At 37.2% G+C, this 26,130-nt stretch overlaps 1 protein-coding gene across 2 annotated transcripts in view; it reads right to left on the bottom strand.

The window, feature by feature from the left end:
• Window positions 1–3,682: 3,682 nt before the first annotated feature.
• The window catches only part of FHIP2A (FHF complex subunit HOOK interacting protein 2A), a 35,702-nt gene continuing 13,254 nt past the window's right edge, over window positions 3,683–26,130 (bottom strand). Inside the window, exons 5-17 of one of the 2 annotated variants that reach the window (XM_064514268.1) lie at window positions 25,915–26,037; window positions 21,163–21,456; window positions 20,104–20,300; window positions 18,796–18,910; window positions 18,614–18,690; window positions 18,314–18,506; window positions 16,883–17,052; window positions 16,212–16,355; window positions 14,402–14,492; window positions 12,497–12,640; window positions 9,359–9,499; window positions 8,095–8,198; window positions 3,683–8,005 (exon numbers count right to left, since the gene is read on the bottom strand). In XM_064514268.1, coding sequence (XP_064370338.1) covers window positions 7,900–8,005; window positions 8,095–8,198; window positions 9,359–9,499; window positions 12,497–12,640; window positions 14,402–14,492; window positions 16,212–16,355; window positions 16,883–17,052; window positions 18,314–18,506; window positions 18,614–18,690; window positions 18,796–18,910; window positions 20,104–20,300; window positions 21,163–21,456; window positions 25,915–26,037 — 1,899 coding nt within the window. In that variant the 3' untranslated portion in view covers window positions 3,683–7,899. The other variant, XM_064514269.1, reaches the window with a different exon arrangement.

Genomic DNA, 26,130 nt, shown 5'->3' with positions numbered 1-26,130 from the left:
AATTTCCCTTGGTCCAAGCTGACAGGTGTCCCACATGTGCCTGGAACATTTCTTGGGTACAGGTTCTTCATCTGTATGCTGATGTATTAACAAATAAAGCTGTTAGCAATTTCAGAACAGTTTCCAGTTCATGATTTGTACAGGCATGTTCTTCAAATCAACAGAAGAAACAGACTTAAATATCCCTTTTCAAAATACCCACCAAGCTATTCAGTTTTCTTCAGTCAGCATAAGAAATGCACAAACAGATTTTTTTCTTCTCCAATAATTTTCATTCCTGTTTTCTGAAGAAATGAGTTTGCTAAGCAGAGAGTGAAGGAGAAATTCACATCAATTCCAATATGTTCAGTATTTCATTCTGATCAACCCAGCCACATCGGCTATGTCGATACAATTTTCCTTACAGATCCTGCAGTTAAGTGTGTGGACAGAGGCAGCTCTGCTTTCGTCTCTATTGTACTTAACATCCTCTGCCTACTGAGTTGAACTGCAGAATTCCCAAGCGAAGGACAAGAAGAAAAATATTCTAAGGCTGGAATTAGTAAGGCAGGATAAACAATAGGGAGATTTCTTTCCTTTACAGGAAACTTAAGGAAAATTGAAATTCTGGAAATTAAAAATACAGTATTGAGGGACATGCTGCTAAAGTAAAAACTCAGAGTCTCTGAAAACCTTAGGAAATAAAAATTCATGACTGAGAAAATAAACCCAAATTAAGAAATACAAACTTGACAGGTGCTTCCTGTGGATACAGAGATGAGGGAAGCAGAAGTGGGTTTTTCAAGTAAAGGATAATGAAGTTTCAGGGAATCAGTAATTTGTTTCTTCTCTCCAAGGCAGCTCAGCATGGAGGGGGGAACGTGGGCCCAGCTAATCAAGCTGTACCACCTGCTACTTGTGATGGGTGCAGCTTTCGCAAAGAGGTTATGTAAGTGAGTCTCATTTTGGAAAGCTGCAAATTACCCTCCTCAGATTGCTGCAACTTTCTTCATTCACAGGAGACTTTCAAGTGGATCAGTCCATTTCCCTGCTTTCTAGCAAAAAATACGAGTTATTCAGGAGCCCCTATTTAGCTAGGAATCTCAAGAGGTAAAAGACATGTTTAGTTCATCTCCCCACTGATACAAGCTAGTTTCTCGTAACATTCAATGTTTTGTCCCGTCTCGTTTTGAAATGTGTCCGGTAACAGGCTCCCTCCGCTTCTCCTGGGAGTTTAGCAGCATTCACTGCCAGGAAGTTTTCACTGATACTGAGTATCAGTTTTCCTCCAAGTCAGCACTTCTTTCTTAGTTGTATTCTGATAAATTAGGTTCACTAATTCCTTCAGTCTTGGTGCTTAAGTATTTCAAATATTTTTTACTGGAAAGTAATGGTCCCCTTACCTTAAGCCAGAATTGTTAATATTAACATGTTGATAAACACTGTTATGTCTGTTGTCCTTCTCTCTTAAATCAGCTGGTCCACTTATTAATTAATATCTTCTGCTGTTTTCCTCAGAACTCCCTGCAGTCTTGTTATACATTACTGCTATGCACGAGGACTTACATTTTGGGCTGCTTCATCTCTCTAAACTGGGAAATGGGACACCACACACCTTGAAACATATAATGTGAATGTCTGGGTTTTGCTGGCCCCTAACGTAACACAGGTTTATACTTACCGATGGGGGCTCTCTGTGGAGAACATCCTTCCTTTTTTCAAAATCTATTACTTCAGAGAACTGTTTATTTTAGAATATAATGAGATCCACCTCTTTTGAAAATGAGGATAAGTAAGTAGGGTACTCTACACCTTTCTCCATCTTCCTACAGGCTAACACTTTAACAGCGTTCACACATACTCTTCCTTCCTTTCACAGGTTTCAATATTTTTCAGTATGTAAAATGTTTAACCGGAGCGGGGGGAGCCATACAAATCCCTACTGAATTACAGTGCACTAGAGCAGAAAGGCAGAAGCAGCAAGATGTATCTGTGTTATCAAAGTTACAAGACACTTTTTTTTTGTTATAGTTTTCAGCTCCGCAGTGCTATTCTAGCAGATTTCATACCACTAGCAGCACTTATTGTAATAACTAGCAGGAATTTAATGAAAGAAGAGTTCAGAAAAGCACAAAACACACACACCATCGTAGCAAGGGCAATTTAAATAGCCCTGCCGCTTGGTGAGATGCTAAATTCCATGATGCATCTTTCTATCATTACAGATCTGACTCCGAAAGCAATACTGGCAACCTGTCCAAACTTGTAAAATTTAACTTTTCACACTTTCCTTCTTCTCTGACACCCCCAAGAAGCTTATGACACCTGAAAACTTTAATCCACCATATGCTTCAGTTGATTCCTAAATTATTCTTCAATTCTCTTGCTCATCCTTCAAACAGAACCTCAGCCAATAAAGGATGCATCAGGAACATATGAGTTTAGGCCAAAACAACTCATACGAATTGTGACAGATTCACTTCTCTGAACATTAATCCACTTTAATCCAATTGGATCACATTCCAAAGTAATACAAAAATCCTTGAGGCTTTGACAGCACCAGTACTGTTAATATTTAAAGGTTAACAAATTCAGCAGAACCTGTACTACTTTTATCTATATTGAGAGCTTTGACTGAGATTCCGTAAAATGAGTTAATGAATATGAAGTAGAGACCACACACTGATAGGACTCTGTTTTTCTTTCATTAGGATATATTGGAGCCCCAACATCTTGCATCAGAATGCAAGGGCTGTAAGATTATCATGCTTCAATAATCCAGTGATTTCAAAGATATCAATGTTAGAGAAAAATACAAGAATATTCAAAATGTGCAATTTTGATACAACTCCCACACTTCTTAAAGAACCTAATTATCCCTAAATCTCTAAATGCCTCACACAAGCACCTCAAATAAACATTTGTGGTGGGAGATGACAATCTCTAAGACCCAAGAGAACAGGGTAAAGATGCTGAGAGCAATAAAGAAACTATCAAGTGTATCATCTTGCTGTTGCTCTCTTCTTTTAAAGATACAAGAGCACTTGCAGCTGTTAAATACTGAAAAGGAGAAAAGGCTTAACATCCAATGTAGCCCTCAAACTGGATCTCACAGAGCAATGAGATTTTTAAAAAGCTAATGAAAAATTGAAGGACACCAAAACCAGATTAGTTTTTAAGAAAAGATACCCAACAAATACAATTTCATAATGTATAAAAAATATATACCAAAGTCTTCTTCAACGGCCTGAAGAAAGAACAGATGCTAATTCATATACATGACATTTGTATCCAATTCAATAAACTAATGTTGTGACTGAGGCACCCTGCACTCAAATGCAATAGAAAACCAAGGTCTTGACCTGCTGCAGTCTTGAAAGATAGTAAGGCTCTCAAGAAGAGCAGATATCAATCTGTGTTCGGGATGACTGTACCCTGGCTATTTCCCTTAGCTTCAAATTTTCTGTGCAAGAGTATGCTAATCCACTCTGAGCCCTGCACAGTATAGTACAGTACGGGAAACTGGTTTATTCCAAAAGATGCTGCAATGACAGAAATAATAATAAAAATTAAAAAAAATATATCAAAGGACCTGAGGATCAAAGGCATGATGTAAAATGTGAGACCATGAAAATTTAACATTTTCTGCTCTATCTCATCCATACAAAACCTATTTTGGATTCTGTAATAATATAAGCAGCCGTTTCATTTAAATTAATTTATTTTGAGAATGTCCCTTTTAATCCTGCATGCAGTTTTTAGCACAAAAATTGGATTTTATCACAACCTCCTTTGTAAAACTTAATTTTGTATGTTTGGTAATGTGACTGTTTCAACAATTCCTCATTGGAAATCCCATAACTGTGAAACCTTGGCAACACTGTCAGTCAGTGACCTACACAAAGTTCAATAGAAAAATTTTACTGAATATCCTCTGTTTAATGTAAACAAGGCAGGAGGCAAAACAAGGAGTATATATTTTTATACAGTTACACTATTTTACAGGGCACAGAAAGTATTGGGGATCATGGTATGAAAATCCTGTATGATATGCAATACCTGATACAGTTTTTCATATAACCCAAAGTCTGTTACATAATCCATAGATTTTACCTAGCGCTTCGGTTTTAGCAAGACAAATAGTGATACTAAAATGGTATCTGTGAATTCATACTGCAAGTTATGGTAAGAAATTACCATGCATTCACAAAGCCATTCCATGACTACTTGCGCCCTGTAAAATCAAGTGCGACAAACTTTACACTACTAATAGTGTAAGCAAGCTCGGGATTCTGGTCCTTATACATATATACAAAGGTGATGTACAACCAGACTCAAGCTGTGTATCAAATCACAGCTTTTATATTGCACAGACAAATACATAATAAGAACATTACATAGACAGGATCTGAATACTAGGAATATTACAGTCGTAAGAGAACTGACTGCAGACAAACTTGTTCTACCAGAGCTAGCACATTGCTTATTATGAAATGTTCTCTATCAGACTCTAAATCAAATACATACAATAAATGGAAAAAAGTAAAAATGTGTCTATTTACACACATGTGCATCAGGGTTAAAATGCAGTTTGGATCTGCTTTTTGAAACCAAAAATTATTCTAGTATTTCCTCTCAAGTATTTCAACCTAATACTAGTGGCCATACTTTCCAAAGTGGCAAGCACTTGCATTTCCCACTGACATCTAGAGGATCTGCATATGCTGTGAACTTCAGGCCATATATTTCTCAGGTGTCCACCTGTGGGTAATAAATAACCACATACAAACACAAACACACAGAAACAAAATGGGCACCTCAATGACATGCATAGATTGGAAAGGTGAAAACATGGACTTGAACTACCTTTTTACCTTTTTTCAAAAAAAGTGCATGAAAAAAAATCACAAGACAAACTTAAATGAATTCCATCTCTTAAGGAACATTAAATCACCTTTACAAAAAAACCTAAAGGTCACTGTCATCATGTATGGTAATTAAGGGTTTTTAGGCAGCACTCATATTAGCAGTTTAGGCAAAAGAAAATTTAAGCATTGTTTCACTTGCTATCAGGATGGATCCATATCTTACAAATTTATCAACTGAATAACATTTGGTTTGCAAGACATCACCAATGTTTCTGAAAACTGAACAATTATATCCTGCATTTAAGAGTACTTATTATATCTACTTATCTTTTCATGGGCAAGCTTTAAGGGATTGTGCTTGCACCTTGGTAGATGGTTCTGCGTTAAAATGCCACAGACGTTGCAGCTCTCCTAGAAACTGACTGATACCATTCCTTACAGTGTAATGAGCTCAGGTACCAATGGCAACGTCAAAAAAAAAAAAAAAAAAAAAAGCCAAAACAAGCAAAACAACCTCCAAAAACAGGTGATGTTAATAATTTCATTTGAGATTGGTCATCTCTTGAATGGCTTTATAAATTGTTATATTACTTGGAATGCTCTCGTGTGAGTTTTGTTTAACATTTCTCTCACTTTCATTTATAGCAGTATTATCACTTCCAGTTTCCACTGAAATTGGGACATTAGAAATATTCTAGAACATAGACTTTTAAAAATAAATAAATAATGAAAATAGGAATTCTGAGGAAAAGGTAATTAAGCTCAAGCAAAAACAACAAAGATCCAAATTCAGTAAAGCATCAGTATTTGTGCTCCACAGCTTAGCTTCATATATCTAAGTGACTGCGATTTAGGAAGCTTCTTGAAATTAAGCTTATGTTTAACTGCTTTGCTGAATTTGGACCTAAGTTATCACAAATATATGTACTAAACATAACTCTGCATAGACGTTTACATGTTCTGAACTATGTGTCAGATATGTTACATTAATGAAGCTTCTAATACGGACTGACCGCAGTACAAATGACTTTAAAAATTATTTGCTACTTTCAAGGTATATTTCTAAAAAACAAAAATGAAAGCAGTGTCATTCTTTAAACTTTATCCTACTATGTTACTTTGACCAGAAAACATTATAGGGCTAAATTCAGGAAAAAAAGGAGGTGGAGAAGTAAACAATGCTTTTGTTTCCCAGCGAAATCAAACAGTGTAAATAGAAGCCTCTCAGTACAGGGAGCCATTCAATACAGATTTTATCTGCAAAAATATTTCCTCAGTTCCAGAACTGCTCTCAGCTAGCCTTCCTTCCCAGCCTAACCTGTACTGGAAGCTTTTATGGCAGGACTCTCTTCACTGTCGTGACAGGAATAAATTTAGCCCATTAACTGTGCCATTGTTCTAATTAACCTGCTAATTTAAAAGGCCTCGCAACATCCAGATTCCATAAATGTAAGAAAAAGGTCTCGAAGTCATGGATTCAGGGCAAAATCTGATTCCAGGTACAGTCAAGTACATCCAGAGGAATTCTAGTGACTGAGTAAATTAGTCTATATTTGCATATGAGTAATCACATATGAAATGGACACTAGCTGTGCAAATAGGACATTAGGAAAGACAAACAAAGAAATACAATATAAACACAAAGAACTAAGCTCTACTTTGCCTGCCTATGCTACAACGTCCGTAAGAGAATAAAAAGGTACTGTGCAGATAGCAGGGCAGGTCTCTCATCAAAATCACTAAGCATGATTTGAAGGTTAAAGCACAGCCTGCTGAACCTGCTAGTGCATATGCGGCAGTGAGCAGCAAGTACTATCTGAAGTGCAGGCTGCCATCAGTCTAGAGAAGTAGAAGCAAAGCATGCTCAAGTCAGAATGGCACTCAGCTTGCAATGCCTCACCTGGCTATAGCATCCATGTTGAAAAAGATTCACTGAGATACACTTCTGCATCACAGCACTATGAAAAAGGGTGTAAATTTTGGTCCTACATATGGTATCAACGCTTTAACTGAACTGACATCAGTCAGTCTTTTGTTGGGCGCTACCGCTAGCGTTAGATAAGCAATAAAAACATTTCTAAAAATGACAGAACTTTTATGCAGAAAATTTTCAAGGCACAGAAGATTCTTAAACCAATTTAGCTATTTAAAAGGAGTTAAAAATACTGTTTCAGTAACAACTACTGATGACCTCTAATTAACTTCCCTGTAAAGATGCTGTGAGTCAAGCAACTAGAATTCACATGCAAAAACGTAAACCAAATCTTGTTACACAGATGATCTGAAGAGAGATCATTTGAAAACACGGACAAACATGCTAGAAACATGTATACTTCGGATATATTTTTTATGGATGCAATGCTGAATCAGGCTTAATTCCATTAGTATCGATTTTATACTGATGTATCTCCTGGAGTAATCCACTGGGGAATCTAACTCAGTGTTGTCTTTACAATTCACCAAAATAAAGATGATCCCTCATGAATACGTCGTACATCATGAATACACGGTATATGTAAGGGTGGATCTTCTCAACCTCTCTTCATTTTTAGTAGTATCCATTGCAACCATGGTTGTGATTTCCTTTTATATTTCCAATTGAAAAGCAAAAGAGTTAAGACATAAAAATGTTACAAAATTAACTTGCCATTTTAGAAGTAATAAGGTCACAAAAAGCGGACTGGTGCAAGTGAACCCAAGAACACACGAAAGACCCAGCTCCCTAAACATTGTCATTACAACAGAATGATAACCAAGGTCTGATGTCTGTGGTTCTTCATACAGTCTTTGCAGCTCTTCAAACAATGGCTAGAAATGCTATGTATTGGTTTCTCCTGAAATCCCTTCACTTGTATTCTAGGTCCACTTGAATCCATCTCTCTTGCAAGGTGGCAAACACCAACAACTGGCAAAAGTAACCTGTCTTCCAATTCTGCCAAAATGTCAGTTGACACTTCACCAGGAGGTGCCACCTCTTTTTAACTAGGTTTTTCAATAGTCTTTTTAACTGAAACAGGCTAGGTGATTTTACAGCCCCACCTCTCAAGGCTGCTTATGGTGTAGACGAGGCATGGTACTTCACAAATGCAATCGCTGCCAACTCTTTGCAGAATTCTTCCAGCACAATCACGCCCTCTAGCAACGTCATGTGGTCAATGCTGAGAAAGGGGAAAATAAATCAGCAGAGAAATCAGAACTGTCACACAAACAACAGCAGTCTTGGAGAATATGCAATGTATTTACTCACATGGGCCCTTCAGGCTCCAAGCCCAGCAGGCGTTTTCTGACCAGCAGAAGTTTGGGAGTGAAATCTGGGATGCGCTGGATTCTAACCATGAGGTCCCCAACAACCTGTAAAGCACGGTGCCATCAACACTCAAAGTAACATCTTTGCAGAGTGGCTAGCAGCATGGATTAAAAGACAGCCTTCAGTGCCTGAGCTACAGACTTATTTCAGAATTCTCACGGACTCATAAAACAATATGCAGACTAGCCATTATGTGGCAAAGAAGAGTAAGAGGTCATAAACACTAAAAATATTAACAGGCGCCAAAGATGTGGGCACAGAAAGTAAAGATACAAAGGGACAGGAACTCTTAGGCCTTACTTGCTGTTGCCATAAATGGGTATTACTCACTTACTTTAATGACGCCAATGATTAGTTTGTCTTAGTAAATGTTAACGAAGGCACACTGACCAGGAAACTTGTGGGTTTAGGAAAGCACAAAGGGAGAAAGTGAAGATAATAGTTTGAAATGGAGGAGGCTGCTGAGAAAAAGGGAGCTAGGCCCTCTGTCAGTATGGGGTAAGTTAGCACCAATAACAGGCTCCTGACCAACTCAGTAACAGCTGGTGCGTGGGGAAGGCAAGGGATCTCTGACTGAGAAGACGGCAGTGTGACAGGCAGCCAGCCAGCATTTGTAGGATAAAGGCCTGACAGGGAGTGATGATCAGAGAGCGAGAAGAAGGGGACTTTTGATAAGTCCAGGATTTTATTACTGAGCAGACTCTACAGGAGGCCATTCGAGAACAGCCTTCCTCAGAAGGAAGAGGCTGGGCAGAGGCATGCCATCCAAGCAAACTGTGTTTAGGAGCGTCATTTGCTTTTTTGGGAATCAAAAGCCAACTCTTTCCCATTCAGGTGCAAACCTGTACTTTGCCTGTATTTATGGCATTAAGTGGCACTGCCTGCAAATGACAACAATGTGACCAAGTCAGACTTAAAGTAACATCATTGCTAGTGGGGATATTTTACATCTACACAATGAAACTAAGCAAACATGGTAGGGGAAATAATTTTGAAGGCAGGCATAAAGAAAATGTGGGAAAAATATTTTCCAAAGTTTCTGTTACAAAAGTCATGGTTCTGATTTTCAAATCAAGATCATGAGTACCTATTTTCAGTAACAAGTCCTTTGCCAACTTCATTACATTACAATATTCATTACAAAGTTACTAAATTTATCACTGCTGTATAGCCATATGTAAATATCAACTGTGTGTTTACTCACCCTGACAATAACAGAGAAGAGAGACCTACAGCCAGAGGCTAGGTTTACATAAGGATCCAAAAGGTATTCATGTATATGAGGATGAGGAAACAAGGAGAGTTTGGACAACACTGACGTAACTTGTAAATTTACATCATAGGGCTGCAAAAAAACAAAAAAAACAAAAAAACAAAAAAACCAACAGAGTTTATCTATTTTCATGCTGGCTTCTTCTCATCTAGCCTGTATTTATTTAATTACTAGAACCTTACATACTAGGTTATGATTAGATAACGTTAAAAAACTAGACCAGAAGGCAGGCCCCAAACCTGTGCTTTCTACAACAAGAGTGAAGAGAATGACATGGCAGCTAGGTATTAAATATTATTATCTGTATAATTACTACAACCACATGAAGTACTAAAAGTTTCCAAGCAGGGCTACTGGCAAACTTCTAGTTTGTTGAAGGATAAGTCTTTTTGCTACAAAATACTTATTCTGCTCAGTAGCTAAACAAATAGCATAGGATCGACCTAGATTAAACATCTGTTTGCTTCTCCTGGATAACTGCAAACTATATGAGCTCAGGGAATTGAGAGAGACAAATCCATGTTTGCAGCTAATATGGTGTATGTCTTATTTTCAGTTTGCTTGGAAAGAATCATTGCAGCAGGCCTGGTCATCTTGTGGCAGCATGCAGTAACTGCTATGGGAGATGAGACAATCTTGGCCTGGGAATGCAGTATGAAATATTCTGAGCTTCTTCTCTACCTCCTTTCCTCAGATCAACTAAATGCAAGAGGCAACACTGTCAGATGTCAAAAGAAGCTGCATCAATAGTAAGGGCTGTCCAGGAAAGAACAGAAACAATACCTTGCTTAGCGGTTTGCCCCAGCCTAGGGAGAAACTCATTTCTGTAAAAGCAAACTATTTTCATCACAGCTTCTTTGTGTTTCATGCCCTTTTTTTCAGCTTTGATTTTCTCATCAGGATCACAGTGGAAACAAACTGACATTTTGGTTCAGCTCAAAATCTCCAGACTAGTGGAATTTCTCTCCATGTATTCAGTGGTGGAACGGACAGTGTAGACAAGACATGGACAGACATTCCCTTGTTATACGGCTATGCCTGTCTCTCAGGTGAGGTACTGGACTTGAGTAGCTCTCAGAAATGAATTTTATGATACTGACTTCTCCTGTAAGGTTTTCTGATATCTGCTGATAAAAGTGGCTAAATAATAACTAGCTAGAGTATTATGACAAAGTAAAAAGGACATTGAACACAATCTGCAAGTAGTACTGTTTCCCCAGTGAATGCTTTTCTACATTTTTCACTTTGCCTGGACATTTACATTAGCACACATTATGTCAAATTTGTCATGTGAACTGACAGGACCTAGCTCTTTTTTTCTTTTCCTATGTGATTTACCTGTTTCACTATAAATAACCCCTAGGAATCTCAGTTTGATTTTTAGGACGAGATTTGGACAGGATATAGTAAGAATTTACCCCTGCTGTCTGATTCATGCAGTTTGTTTTAATTCTTCTGGAATCCAGTTTCATTTTAGAAACCACAGACATTAACATCTTGCTTGACTAACTCAGAATTTCTATCATGCTGACAAGGAGTGTATCAAAATGGGCATTGTGCTTCAATGCCAGATGCTGCTTCTGTTATAATCATAAGTATCTGGTATTTCTTGGGAAGATATAATTTACTTTCTTTATTTACATATCATTGCTCAGACAAGGCTTTCATATACATGAGGCTTGTCTTTCCCAAAAGTTGATGATACTCAGATTTCTTCATGACTCCAATCTACAACCATTTCAGCTAGTGAAGTATGCAATACATGTCTACTGGAACCAAAAGCCTGAGAATATACAACATAGCAATGCAAGCAATTGGGCTTCTCTGACTTCTGAATTATATAAATTGGTATCTCAAACATCCTTTTCCCCTAAGCACTCACAAAACAGTCCTAGAGGCTACTGCTGGCTTCCTGCCATGTTTCCTGAGCATTCATACGCTCTTTCTGTCGTCTTGTTGTGCTTATCACCAGGAAATCTGACACCACCACAGCTAAATGTTTACTCTGTAGATAGCTCCACATGTAAAACTGAATGAAATTGTACAAACTTCCCCAAAACTGCTGCTACTGCATCTACAGCAACTTCAGCTGGCATTTCACGGAGGGCAATCTAGACTTTCAAGCCTTGCTTTCATTAGCAAAAAAAGTTTTCTTGATCTGAAGCAGCAATGCTGACTTCGCGAACTTATGGCCAGAGTTTAGTGAAGACAAAAAACAGGAAGTTTTCACACAAGGTGATCTCCTTTGCACCTCCCTGAACCTTCATTGCTCTTCTCCCCAGAAAGACTAGGTCACGCAGAAAGACTAAATACAGAGACACAGAACAGGCAAATTAATTTTTTTTTTGAATTCCTCTGCAAATCTGCTAATTTGGATCTGCTATGTCACACCTTCTTTTCAGAAAGAGAAACCAGTCAGATCACATCTCATTTGTTTGCCCTTCTCAGCTATGTTTTCATTATTAGAATATAATGAAACAGAAGAAAGAAAAACCCTTTGTTACATTGCAGATGGAAAAGGATACCCTCTAGAAACTTTCCAGGCATCACTCATGCAACGATAAAAGTTTTTTCTAACGGTGAAAAAATTGAGGGAAATGTTATAGTGATACAGTAAGTTTTTTTCAGCTTACAAAGTGATGTAAAGTGCTTCCCGAACAAGATTTCAGACTGAAATTTATTGAAACATTGTAGAAAGGAACTGTAAAGTATTTTATTTACTGAAAAATCTGCATGCCTTCTAAGCGTAAATGCTGGAAAATGAAAACAGAACCAGTGAAGCTAACACCCAAGGATTCCTAGGATACTATTTTATCCTCATCTTTTACCCTAAGGATATTCCTATTGTTCACTATATTTAGTAAGTTAAGAGTGCTGATCACTATAGCTTCCTGCAATCTACAGAGACATACACCAAGCACGTGGGACATTACTCAATTACTCCCTGCTACAGGTCCCTAGACACCTGAATGATAGGCTTTATGGGACCTTAAGCAGACTAGCCATTTAGCAACGTTTAAAGCATCAAAGAATTCATAATGTGTTTTTTTTTTTTTTTTTTTTTTTTACCTGATCAAGAATCCTGCCCATTCTTTCAAACAGTACTTTCAAGAAGTGTCCTTCAAAAAATGATGCTTCTAAATTGCACTTTTCCAAAGATCTGGGAGATCCGGGCCACTCCCATCGTAAGCAAATGGCACAATAATCCCGGAACTAGAAAAAAGTAGGTAGGAAAACAGATTCAAACAACTTCATGCAAAATATATCGGGGGCAGAAAAAAAGATACCAACCTCCATGGAAACCATTTAATTTCCTTTTATTGGCCTCCAGTCCTTAAGACTATAAACTGTAGCTATCTGAGTACTCTGAACTCAAAAAGAGCAGTCATTCCAAAATAAACATCATCAGTCTCTACGCAGACACTTCATTTTCTTCTTGAATTTCACGCTGTTAAGGGGGTTTCAGAAACACAATGAGCAGACAACAGAGCTCCCAAAAAGCAACTGGGACCCAGACACAAAGCAAAGCCAGCATTATACACATCCTGATCAGAATTCTTCTAAAGCAGGAATTGCATTCCTATATGGTGGTGTTGTAAATAAGTTATCACATTTTTATCATAGGACATGCAGCTTATCTACTCAACCCCAATTCCTCCTGAATTCCCAGGACAGGGAAGACACATATATGCACAGGTGGTACAAGTGTACTTCAGGGCTTCCTCGTCCCTCTCCACGAAATACTCACTCTTTCTCAACAGCCTGTCAGCTTCTGCCTCTGATTTGTTTTGGGCTGCCTGATGTCTCACTTTCAAGGAATTACACCTTGAAAGGAGCACAGGTTATAGGAGTGAAAATATGGAATGCAGGAATAAACTGTAGCAAAAGACAGGTGAAATAGGCTCAGAAATTCTTTACTGCATGCAGCTTTCCTATCTGCGCAGGCTTTCAGGAATAGGAATACGTAAGCAGAATAGCTATTTGGATGTAATAACAGCAATAGGCAGGGCTATTCTTAGGGGGAAATGTTTTAAGAGTAGCCATATCCTTGTCAGAAAGTGACAGAAACCCATTCTGTTCTCTAATAACTCCCAGAATACTCTTTTCCCTAAGGCATGAAAGAAATACCAAGATGATATGAGTTTTCTGGCATCCAAGAATAGAACATAGGGGAATTTTACATGAACCTTTGTTTCTTTATTCTCTACTTTCTATTCTCTTTCTTTTCAGGACAGACTACAGGTAAAACCATATAACAAATGCAGAAATCCAAGCTTCCTATTTCAAACTGCTCATATCATAACTCAGCGATTATGGAACTTTTCAAGTGCCTACTAAAAATAGTTCTCTCCATTATCCTACTGCTTTCCATATTTTTTCTATTATAGAAGATTCACAGGGCCTCATTAGGAAAGCTGCAAATAAACGGTGATTGTCCTCTGACCAAGGAGACTTTAGATTACACTTGTAAAAACAAAACCTGCATTTATTTCAAAATAGTAAACCATAAAGCTTTCCCACCAGAATTCTCAACTTCAAACCTGAATGCCTTAGGCTGCATATTCCCTGTGATGAGCCTTTATTTTTGAAGTCCCAGATTGCATAACTCCTATGCAGCATTTTAATTTCCCTTTAGTCCTTTCAAACAGCTTGGCAGGCAATTCTCCAAGAGAATGCAGATAAATGAAAAAGCAAATTAAGAACCTATCTGCAGTTCAGATTTTCTCTCAGTGTATTTGTTATGTGAATGTTAATGCATTTAATGTCATCTATTATTCCTGCTAGAATAATAGAAGGTGGATTTACCCTCAAAACTCTCTGAAGGCAAGTTTTTATAAGAAAATAAAAACTGAATTTTCCCATCTTCCACTACCAAAAACTACATATAGTAGGACTATTTATAGAACCATTTATACATTCTCATAAGCATTTCAAGTTCTCAAGGACTGATTAAAGAAGACTTCAGTGACTTACTTGTCTGTGGGCATCTCTGAGGTAAGTATCATAACCTGTACCCTCCACGTGGTATGATGACTTAGCTTCATCAGGTACAAGACAGAGAAAACTAAAAAGAGATAAAAGTACATTAGTGTTTAACCATAATCCATGGAGCAGCAGGTCAGTACTTTTTCATCATCTGTAATAGTGGACACAGTACTGAATCAGATGCCCAATTAATCCAGGCATTTTACTGTAACTTCATATGAAGAACAGAGAATACAAAATCTGCTTATGCAAGTCTGTTATAACTACTGTTTTAATAACAACATATATACTTCAGAACATGTATAACTCGCACTAGAGGTAAAAACATCAGTGGAAGGCTAGCAGTTTCTGAAAATGAGCAGACAAAATGGAGATGAAAAGGAATAGTCATGACCAGTACAGATATTTACTAAAGGTCAGACTCCATCTTACCAGACCAGATGGAAAGTTAACTGAGGAATAAATGAGTTGAAAGAGGAGAATTATAGTTAAAATTCTTCCTAATCTATTGCATAGGCACTTTTATTTGCCACAGTTTGCTGTGGCAATAAACACGCAGGAGCATACAAGAGTATTTGTCCCAGTTACAAATGTCTTTGTCTTTATCAGGTACATAGTGCAAATACTGTATGTCCTTATTACTTCACTGATATCTGGCCTAACTAACACCTGGAAATTCTAAATTTTATTAGAGAGAAACTGCCTGTAAAAAATAAATTCAGAAAATCAAAATTTCTGGAAAGCAAAAGACCATTCAGCTTTTGGACCCCCTTTCCAAAGCTCAGCTTTCTCCACACACAAGGAACTGATGAGGCTCTTGAAAGATTTTTATATAGAGAGTCAGAAATACAGAGTAGTTTTTTCTTATGTTCATATCATCTGAAAAAATAAATTTGCAAAACACTGCAAATCCTGAAAACATTTCTGTTCCCTGATGGAGATTATACGGGGTGAATTTTGGAGACTGTTCTTTTTGTCTTTGCTCCAAACCATGTCCACCATAAACTATACACAGCATTACTGAGGGAAGAGGACAAGAAATGACTATTCAGTTCTACGCTGACAGTCCTTAGGCTGTTTGCTTCCTTTGGCTAATGCTGATTATTTCTGGTTAAATAGGTAGGTCAGCAAAGAAATACCAGTGCTGCTTTGCTAACGTATTAAGAGAGCAAAGAGCATCTGTCCTCATATTAGCAGCTAAGAGAATTACCATCACTAAGTTGCCTGGAGCAGAGACTGTCCTCTTTGTGGTATAAAATTTGCAGTATGCCTAACATGCACAAATATATGTTACAGGTGTTGGAGGTGCCCCTTGTGTTCCTGGGAACAGAAGGTTATCTCTAGCTTGGCAATTATTTCATTTTAAATACGTGTTTAAGGAACCCTGGGAAGCTAGCAGTTCTTTCCCCCCATGAAACCATTATGGCAACACTCCCCAGACTTCTCCAGAAAGGTCAAGCCCTATATAAGACTAGTTTAAACTTAGCAAATGTTTTGAGAAAAGAATGTTTTATACTCAATTAGGCTTTCATCCAGAAGTCTGAGTAATAGACTGGAAAATTAGCTGTAAAGTTTTTCTATTTTTTTAGTTTCTGTTGAATTCTTTTTAGTTATTGTAAGGTCTAATCCTTCAGGAGTAGCTTTCTGGTAAAACATCACATAATTTTCTTCCATGGATTCATTTTGCCAGCTGGCAGAGAACAACAGACCTACACCTGTTACAGAGTTCATTTAGTTCACATAGTGTGTGCAGACACCTACACATTCAGAGATTTCTTAAGTATTTGTTTCAGCTCACCTATTTACAATTTTATGAACTTCAGTCTTCCCATCATTTTTTGGATGTTCTGGACTGACAGGTGGAGAAGCACTGAGCCACTCTTGAGCTGACAATGTGTTGTCTGGAGACAGATCAGTAAATAATGGATCTTCCTCTAGGTCTCTGTGAGATTATAATAGACACAGACAAAAATTTACAGAACGTTCTGGAAGGCAGGAAACTTTCTGGATCAAAAGACGTACTTTCTATTTTTCTATTTTATGTAAAGTGCCCTCGAAATGTTCTTCCATCCAAAAATATGATTCAAGAACATTAATGTAAGCAAGATACCTAAGTGACTGACTTCAAGAACAATCTCACTGAAATCAATACAAATATGCAGAGACTCAAGCTAGATAGACATGTAAGTAAATTACTAAATCAAGACCTTAGAGTGCCTATTGTTTAGAAAAGAGATTTTTGTTAATTTTAGCTCTTGTTACTGTTCTAACAATTTCCATAAGTTGCTGATGGAATAATTTGTGCATCACTTTATAGATGCTCATTATGTTTATAGATTAACAAACAGAACACTCAATGATGTGCTGTGCTGACTTTTCTTTCAATTAATGAAAGAAAAGACTGTTTTGTTTTAAAAACAAGAATCCAAGTTAGCTGTTGTGAAAACTTTTCTTAAAAAAGAAACTTACACTGCTCCTGCAATCTGTCCATTCTCTACCACATCTTTATCTTCTTGACAGAGAGGCTTGTATTCCATATAGTTTCTTTCTTCTAAATTTCTCAGAACCAAATTATAAAGAATGTGCTCATTGGGTTTTTGCAGAAGGTGCTCAAACATTCGTAAAGTCATTATACTGATCTACAATGTAAAAAGTAAAAATTCAGTGAACTCATGCACAGTTGCCTTCTGTTACACGTCTTCTATCTGTGTTTGTACAACCTAGAACGTTGCTCTTATTTATTTACATTATAGTAGGAACCAAAATCCCCAGGAAGAATTAGAAAATCATTACGCTGTGTGGTATATAAACATTGCTCCAAATGCACTTGAAAACCAGCACGTGCACATATTTTTTCCTATAACTTCATATAGTACAACTCCGTAACAGAAAAACTTCTAAAACCTGCCAAAATAGCAATACAAAGAACATTCAAAGAACTGACAATTTAGCCTTCTGTCTTACAATCAGATCCATGTTGGAAGATAGTTATCACTGTGCAAACTAGACATACAGTAGGACTTAAAGGTTGTAATTCGTATCCAGAATAAAAAATAATAATACTGGGATGTTATGGCTAGAACTAGAGGCTAACAATTTTACATGGCGATACTATGTAGGCTTTTAAAAAGGGCCTGACTTTAAGCAACATAGAGGCCATTTTTAGAGACAACTTTAGAGTGCTCAGCTTTGCAAAGATCAACTAATTTATACAGTTATCTGATTCTGAAAGAGTGAGTAGGTAAGCAGATTGAAGAAAACGGGTATGTCAAGGCATAGATCCGTATTTCAGGCAGGCTTGAGGATTTTTTGAGAAAGTAGAGGGTAGAGGCTATTTCATGGAAAGACTGGTTACACAAGCAGCTCCGTAGAAGGGATTTCACTGAAGTCAATTATTTTTAACAAGGTTTATGGTGTGTAAAGTGCTTAAAGTTACTACATCATCTTTTAATTGGCACTGTGTATATTCTCTAGCCAAACCTACTTTGTGTAATAAAAAAAAAAAAAAAAGTTTTTAACTACCCCTTAGGTGATAACATGACCAAATTGGCACAAGGAAAACAACAGTGATGCAACACACAACATACTGCCAATTAAAATGCAATCACACAAACGGATTTTGCCATCTTTTACAGATAAGCAAGCCCAAATAGATATGCATAGATTGCAAGCAAATTTAGCACAGAATCTTTATTACTAGAAAAAATGTACTAGTTGGATAAAACAGTTTGATTTACACTTTCTAAGAGGAATTTCCAGGACTGGTGGTCAGAACTCTTTTCCACGGCTAAAAGAAAAAGTTAGCTGACACAAAAATGAGATGACCTCACAACGATGTTTTTATAGTCTCTATGCAAGATGAAACTGCCCAGCAGACGTTCTGCCATTACTATTTCTCACCTCGTCAGAAATATGATCACAGTGCTCGATTAGTCTGTGTCGCAATGGATGTCTGTTGATGTCTGTCAAAGTTTCTGGCTCTCTGTGTTCTCCAAGCATAAAATAAACCATTTCCTGCAGCAGGACATCTGAAGTCACTTGACGAACAATGCGATGCAATAGTGCAGTTGATGTGAGGATTCCAATCTCCGAGCTGAACAATAAATTTAACATTAGATATACACTGGATTTCAGCTGAAAAATATCCACCTGATTCAGATTCTGTTCTGTGGCTGGCTCTTGTAGAAGGATGCTACTCACGTTTGCATCAGCTGGGGTTCCATAACATCAACAAAAAATCGATCCCGCACAGCTTTTGCCATAGCAACAGCAGCAGTCTGAAACAAAAATACAAAATGGTATGTCTCACTCTGAAAAGCTAAGAAACAACTTGAACTATTTATTTTCTGAATATGTTTGTATCATCTATAAACATTTCAAACCTTTTGTGCTTCTTTGATGAGTTGATCACAGTAGTCAAACCATGAAAGAAATGAAATCAGGGCTCTTTTCCCTGGAAAAGCAGATGCATCTTCTTTGTGGCTGTAGGAATCCAAACTGGAGAACACAGAGAAAAATATTATTTAGTCTATTTAGGAATATTTGAAGAACATTGGATGCTCTCCTTATTAAACTTAACAGCATAATTAATGATCTACCCACAATGAAGTGAACATCAGAAGAGCTTTTCTGCACACAAAGGTTTTCAATGGCATATTAAAGGATTCATAGCATGTCCAGTGGAAGATTTCTGTGTGGAGATACTTAGCTTAAGTATTTCTTAACTCAGAAGGGAGTAATGATCATCTAGTCTGTTCTCTCAAGAAACAGAGACCATAGAAACTGAGTCAATAACTCCTGTAGTCAGAGAACCATAAACTGAAGGGAATTGTTCTTCTCTACTCTAAGTGACCTCAATCAAGATCACCGAAACCACACAGCATATACCTGAACTAGATTGCACCTTTCAGAAAAAAACATACATCTCAATTTGAAAGCTCTAAGGAATGATAAATTCACCATGTTCTGTGCTACACTGGCCCAATAATTATTTATCACACTATTAAAGCTTGCATCTTTTTTTCTAACTTCCAAATCCAGCCACCAGAAATTAAAATATTCTTTTTGCAAATACCTGCTTTTTGTCTAAGTACTAATAGATAATGATCAATTCAAAATAATGAAGGCAGAGTGCAGAACAGTATTTAAATATATTTAGAATCTAACACACAAGCAGGTAGGATAACAGATACATGACCTTTTGCTTTGTGCTGATGAACTATGCAACAATTCTTTCTTCTTTCTTCACTGCAAAAATGTTGCAAAACAGTCTGCTATCAAATACACCCTTCCTGCCCTTTCTGGTAGCTTAGAGCTCTATGCTCACTGTGTACAGTGAAAGTTTTATGCATATATTTCCGATATTCTTGACATCCAAACAGAAAAATAATCTGTGTCTGATATTACAGCTATATCAGCACAAATTGCTAACATAATTCAATGGAAAACCTTGCTTCCTGAGGAATCTCTGCAGTGGACTGGCAGTCAAACCTGACCTGATGTCAAAAATAATGAATACATTGGATGTCTGAAGTCTTACCACTCTATTGCAGCTAGTATCTAAACTCTGCTCTTGAAACTTTTTTATGGGAATGTAAATGTATTTTACATCTTATCTAAGTACAAAAAATGAATTTCAAAGAGAAGTGTAAAATTACCGCAGGTATCAAATACAAAAGTAAAATTCTTACCCCCAGTTAATTGCCTCCACTGTTTCAATGTCTAAAGGATCCAGTGACTGAGGCAGGGCTTTGTAAAGGGTGGCCAGCCTGTCTGTCAACAGCTCACATAAACAAGTGCTTTGAGTCAGGCACTTGGCAGCTGCTGGCTCTGGCAAACTCACCAAGAGCATGAGGCCTTCACAGGCCTTCACTGCTATCCGGCCATCCTGGCAGAAGGGCATGGAAAAATTAATTAGAAGGTGAATGAAGCTCACTTAAAATCAAGAAGCAAATATCTCCCAAAAGAAACCTCTCCCCTCCCCCAGAGTGAATGAATACATTTCCTTCTGTATCTTTTTCAACCATTAAAAGTTATTTCTCCTGAAATTGGATGGTATGAAATAAAGAACCTCATCTGAATCCATGTCAAATACTAAGAAAGTAACTGCAAGCTTAAGGCTCATAGCCCTAGTGCCATAGGTCAGATTAAGACCAAGACATTAGACAATGTAAACTATCACTTAACAATTGCAAGGTACATAGATATATAAAGCTTTCTGCTCTCAACAGTGCTGTCATAATTACGGGCTTATCCAACTCTCCTTTAAGTTTTTGGAAAGAATGTCTCTGAGTATGAATTCCGGGGTGGAGCTGGGTAAGACACATAGCAGTTGTTCTGAAAAGAAATCAAATTCCTACATGTATGCCAGTGCTTTTACAAAAAAAAGTGGGTTTGGTTAAGTCAATATTATAGCAAGTAGCTTTTAAAAAATCCTCTTGTGGTATATTCAACTTAAAAGTTATCCTATTCAACTTGTTTGTGAAGCATGCAGAATCCCACACAAATTGCTCCAGAAAAACTTCATGTTACCAACAATAAAATGAATATTAATTTTCCAAAAGAGTCCTTTAATTTTAATCTGAATTTGCAAAGCAAATTACCAATTTACAAAAGACACCTGCAAAACAAATCCTCATCTTACTCTTTATACTTAAAATACAATGTACATATATCTATATTCACTGCCTCTCCCTGCTTCACACAATATCCACTATATCACATTAAAGAGAATAAAAAGAAAAACTCACTGGACTTCTAGTGAGATTTAGCAGAGAATTCACTAAATTATAGTCTTGATTTGGACGAATGGTTGAGGGCTCAGATGATGATGTGACATTTAGTTCATCCAGACTGAAAGACAGATCATCTGCCTGTCGAGGGAGGTCATCTTCTTTCTCCATTTGCTCTGCTCCAGCAGCAGTAGGTATTTCTTCGGTTTGAATGGGCTGTCCTGTGTCTCTTGTCAAAGAGTCTTGGCCTTTTAGCATGTCCTCTGTGATTACACTCGCTGATCCTTTGGAAGCCATTGCTTTTAACTTATTCTGAAAAGCATTTTGTTGGAATCATGCAGTTGAAATTAATTCATTCTAAAGCAGAAATTTACTAAAAGGAAATTTTGTACATTGACATTTGAAGCAGTTCTCTACGAGGCTGGATGCAGTAACAATGTAGAATGAAATCGGCTGCAAAAGCATGCGAGTTTTTAAGCTTAGTACATTTCTTAATCTGTTTAAATTTTTCTTAAACCCTAAACCATTTTGGTTCAAGGCTGAATCCACCATTCACAAAGAGATGGCGTCCTTTTATCTCCACCAATGGAGGCACATATTCACTTGACGTGTCCAGTATCAGATATGTATTTTTCATTTTCCTTATGAGGGCACCTTTTGACCCTAGCACACACCACAGAAAACGTTACTTTCCCTAGAAAGGCCTCAAATTCTTTTAATTTTGAGATGCTATTTCCAGTCAGAGTCATACAATGAAACTCATTCTTAACTTCTGAAGATTTTACCTTCAAAGGAAAGGGGGGGGGGGGGGGGAAGCAGCTTTTATGACAGTAGGATAACTCTTAAATTGTATTTGTTATAAAGAAAAAAAGTCAGTAGATTTAATGGACAGAAGACTGCTCTAAGCACTGGGTACTGTAACAGATCATAGTGGACCTTCTCAGAAGCTGCAAAGCATCTCTACTTAACCTGAAAGAAAGCAGCCCATTCATCTTTCTGTAATATAAATCTGACTCCAGCACATAAAGAGACATTTAGAGTCATGCTCTGCAAGACCAAGAAGAAACTCACAGTAAGGCAACAATTCTCTCTTCTTCTGGCATAAGCACAGGTGAATAATACTGTATTAGAACCATAAATTAGATGTCAGCACAAGACTCATTTTTTCAAGTACAGTAGTGAGTTTAAAAATCCCAAAGGTTTCCCTCCTGTATGATAACACCACAACTGTTACAAACATATATCTCAAGTATTAACAATTGAAAAGAGTAACCATTCGGAGTTAACAGTGTTTAGTACATACAGACCAGCAGGGACTAACTACATGACAGTCTCAGGCAGCAAACTACAGAACTGCTGCGAATGCTTGCTGAACTGATGTGTGCTCTTTGTGGAGAACCTGCACTGAATGCTATGATACATTCACGTAACAACGTCCCTTGAGGGGTAACCCAGTGGTAAAAGCAGCATACTGCAAGCTATAAAATAAGTATAATTTTTGACTACAGTAGAAGAATCACTCATTCAACATACACCTTTTCCTCCTATATATCTTACCAACATACAGGAACAGCTGGATCAGAACTGTAACATTCGCGGAAGAAGCAGAACTCCCATTATGGCTGTGGTGCATCTAAAGGTTGTGCTACCTCCTTGTATTTTAACTATTTTTCATTTATAATGAAGTGCAATCAAAATGGCAAAGAATGACTCAAATACTTGTTTTTTCTTAGCTGCTACGGCTAAAACTGCATTTTCAATCCTGGATTAGGCACTGTTACTGGTACCACTCATGTACCAGGTAGGGCTGCCAAAGATAAAGGCTACTTTTTGCAAAAATTATATATGATTTTGCAAAACATTCATTTTACATTGCACCAGCTTACTACCTCATACACGGACTCTCCTAGCCACAGTTTACACTTCAGCTAAGGCACCGATGAGACCTAACAGTATAAATCCCCCTTTAAAATTGACCACAGCTCGTTATTCTTACATTGGCAGGTGACACAAAGCAGTCTGCACACTGAACAACACATATGCAGAGTTTCTCACGTATTTAAGCTTCCTATTGACTATTCATGCAATTCTGCAGCTTAGCTGCTCACCTGCCTCCTGTAAAGGTGCAAGACAGGATCCTGAATGACCTGACAGAAAAGGTTACATAAAATACACACTCAGTGTTTTCTAGGCAAAGCACTCCTTTAAGTGAATTCATCAGCAGCGAAGAGTAGACAGTATAAAAATACATTTTTTTATTTTCATAATAGGCCGCTATTTGAGTGTCAAATTCTGTGGTGGGTGTTGCCACATCAGTCTATAAACTCAAACAGATTTAAAGAGAATTCTGTGAAAAATCAAGTGGTATCACAGCTAATGAAAAAATCCACTCAACTCATGGTGAAAAACATAAAGCTGCTGCTTTGTAGTAATTTAAGTAGAAGTGAATAGTGAAACTATTGTTCATTTGATAAAATGGGGGTTCTCATTTTATATTATCTTTTTAACGGATGCTGTGTTCAAGCTTCTTTAAAGAGCAGAAACTGAATCATAGGGAAGCAAGTGTCCCTTTGCATGGAAGGATGAGTTGCAAGAATACCTCTCATAAGATGAGTTGAGATGTGGCTAGCTAAAGAGGAAACAAATAAGGGAAAAACATGAGTTAACGTTTAACATAAAATAGTGACTATGATAGAGGTGGTAATTGAAACATTCCTATGTATGTTCTTTCTCTATACACCAGAACAAGGAAAACTCAGTTTAAAAAAAGGAATAAATTAAAGCCCAAATAAAATTAGCACATGGAACTCAGTGCACAAGATGCTTTGGAAGCCAACATCTGAGTCAGGTCTTAAAAAGAATGTGGTTCTTCCAATTCTTATTTCCTTAAAAAAGTAACTTTCCCAAGAGATACCGTTATGTCGTACTGCCTTATTGGTTAAGCAATACAGGTGAAAGATTTAAAAAATATATAAATAGCTTTGTAATAACAAAGAACAGACTATTTAACGTGGAATCATATAGGGGACATCTTTGGGGGTTTGTACCTGCTCAGTTTTCTAAGTTCATGACATACTGTAGAAGCTTATCAGGAAAAGTCAAAGGAGGAAGCAAAGTTTACTGTAGAGATACAAATGGACTGTTTTGGAGAGATGTACCTGCATTTCCGTTTGTAAGTATTAGAGATAGATGACAAATGCCACAGAGTTCTGTAAGTTTACCCTTTATATGCATTTGAAGGCCAGAAGCAGATATCAAGTCATGACAACAGTGCCTCCGAGAGGCTTGGATGCAAACGACCAGAATATTGTATCCTAATAAAGGACAGTTCTGCATCCCAAATATGTTATATGAAAATTACCATCAGAAGTTGTAAAGACATATGTCTTAGACTACAACATTTAGAACAATCTCCTGATGAAAACAGGAGCTACAAGAATCTTCTTTGGCTTCTCTGAACTCTACAGTCAGCACTTTGTGAAACTAGAGCTCTTGCTGAAATTTGGAGTCATCTGGTTTTCCACATCTGATTTTTAATATTGTAATTTTGCTATTTTGAAGCAAAACACTAATGTTTGACAAAATACTTCCACTTCTTACAATTGGTGTTCTCAGATTTGATTTCAGGGGCATCACTTGAGTGTAAGACCCATTCAGAGGGTCTTATTTGCTCTTTTTAAACCATACGATTTACACAAATACATTAAAGGTTACCCTGGTGTGGGCCTATATCATATTCTGCCTGTAATATAGCTGGTAGCTTGCTTCTGAGTGCCTCTAATATTTAAACACTAACTGTTTAGTCCAATCATTATACCAATCTTCTTGCTTGTACAGCTACAGTGGATACGATGGCAATCTGGGCAATACTTAATTAGGTAAGAATAAACTGAATGTGGATTTACTAATGAAAGTTTAAGCGACATTCAGAAACTTACAGGAAAAGATATCTTTGCTGTATAGAAAAACAGATTCTCATTTTGGGAAAGCCTGTAAAATATTCGTGGAGTATGCTATATCTACATCTTTTCACCTACATATCATATATAATAGATAGCATGCACCATAAGAAACATCAAAGCAGGAGCAGGAAGAATTTCTAAATGGATTTTTATAAACTAACCTTGTATATGTTCCTCCTAAATGGGAACAGAAAGTCAGCCTAGAAATTCTTTCTCCTCCCACTCTGATTTCATCAATGCCACTTGTTAAGTTCCAAGAAGAGAATAAAGATATTTGGCTTTCTTACAGATAGAAAATAGTCCCACACTGTAGACTGTGAGCTGGCACTGCAGCTAGACCATATGTGCCACTACCAAATAAGGGCCCAATCCTGCAGAACACTTAGCATTTTGCAAAATTTCAGTGCCCCATGCAATCTGTCCCTTAGCATTTATGGGGCTGAAGACAAAACAACTTAAGAAGTCCAAAGTCTCTCTCTCACAATGTTCTAAGTTAGATCTATATCACTATTACTCCCCTCAGCTAAAAATTCTTGTTTTCTGATTTGGAGAGTGCCCTCTAAAGGCTGTACAATTAAGGACCTCAAGCAGGTAAATCTGTGAGCCCTGAATGAAATTCTAGTAAAAAGAATTAGATGTATCAAGTATCTAGAAGCAAAAGAAAAGACTTTCAATACCACAGGAAAAAAATGACAAAGTGAATTAAAAGTCATCTGTGAATCTTGCTACCTCAAGTTTTCTATTAGATTTCGTGTGAGACATAGTCTTTTAGAGATAAACTCGAAAAATGCAGATTTGATTTACTCACTTCAAGGAAGAAGTTGACCAGGTATGGATCCTGTTTCAGCTTTGCACATACTATACAGAGAAACTGAATTTCTTCATTTTCTGTTGGTGTTGCCAGAACTTCACCACATAGCCTGATTAATTTCTGTCACATAAAGAAAAGTAAACAATTAAGACTGGAAGTAAGTAATAGCTTCTTCTAGGAATGATGGACTGATTTCTACAATTATTGACTTAA

This window comes from Dromaius novaehollandiae, chromosome 6, assembly GCF_036370855.1.
Source record: "Dromaius novaehollandiae isolate bDroNov1 chromosome 6, bDroNov1.hap1, whole genome shotgun sequence".
Lineage (NCBI taxonomy): Eukaryota > Metazoa > Chordata > Aves > Casuariiformes > Dromaiidae > Dromaius > Dromaius novaehollandiae.
Note: the sequence above shows the minus strand (reverse complement) of the source record. Positions and strands in the feature narration are given on the sequence as shown.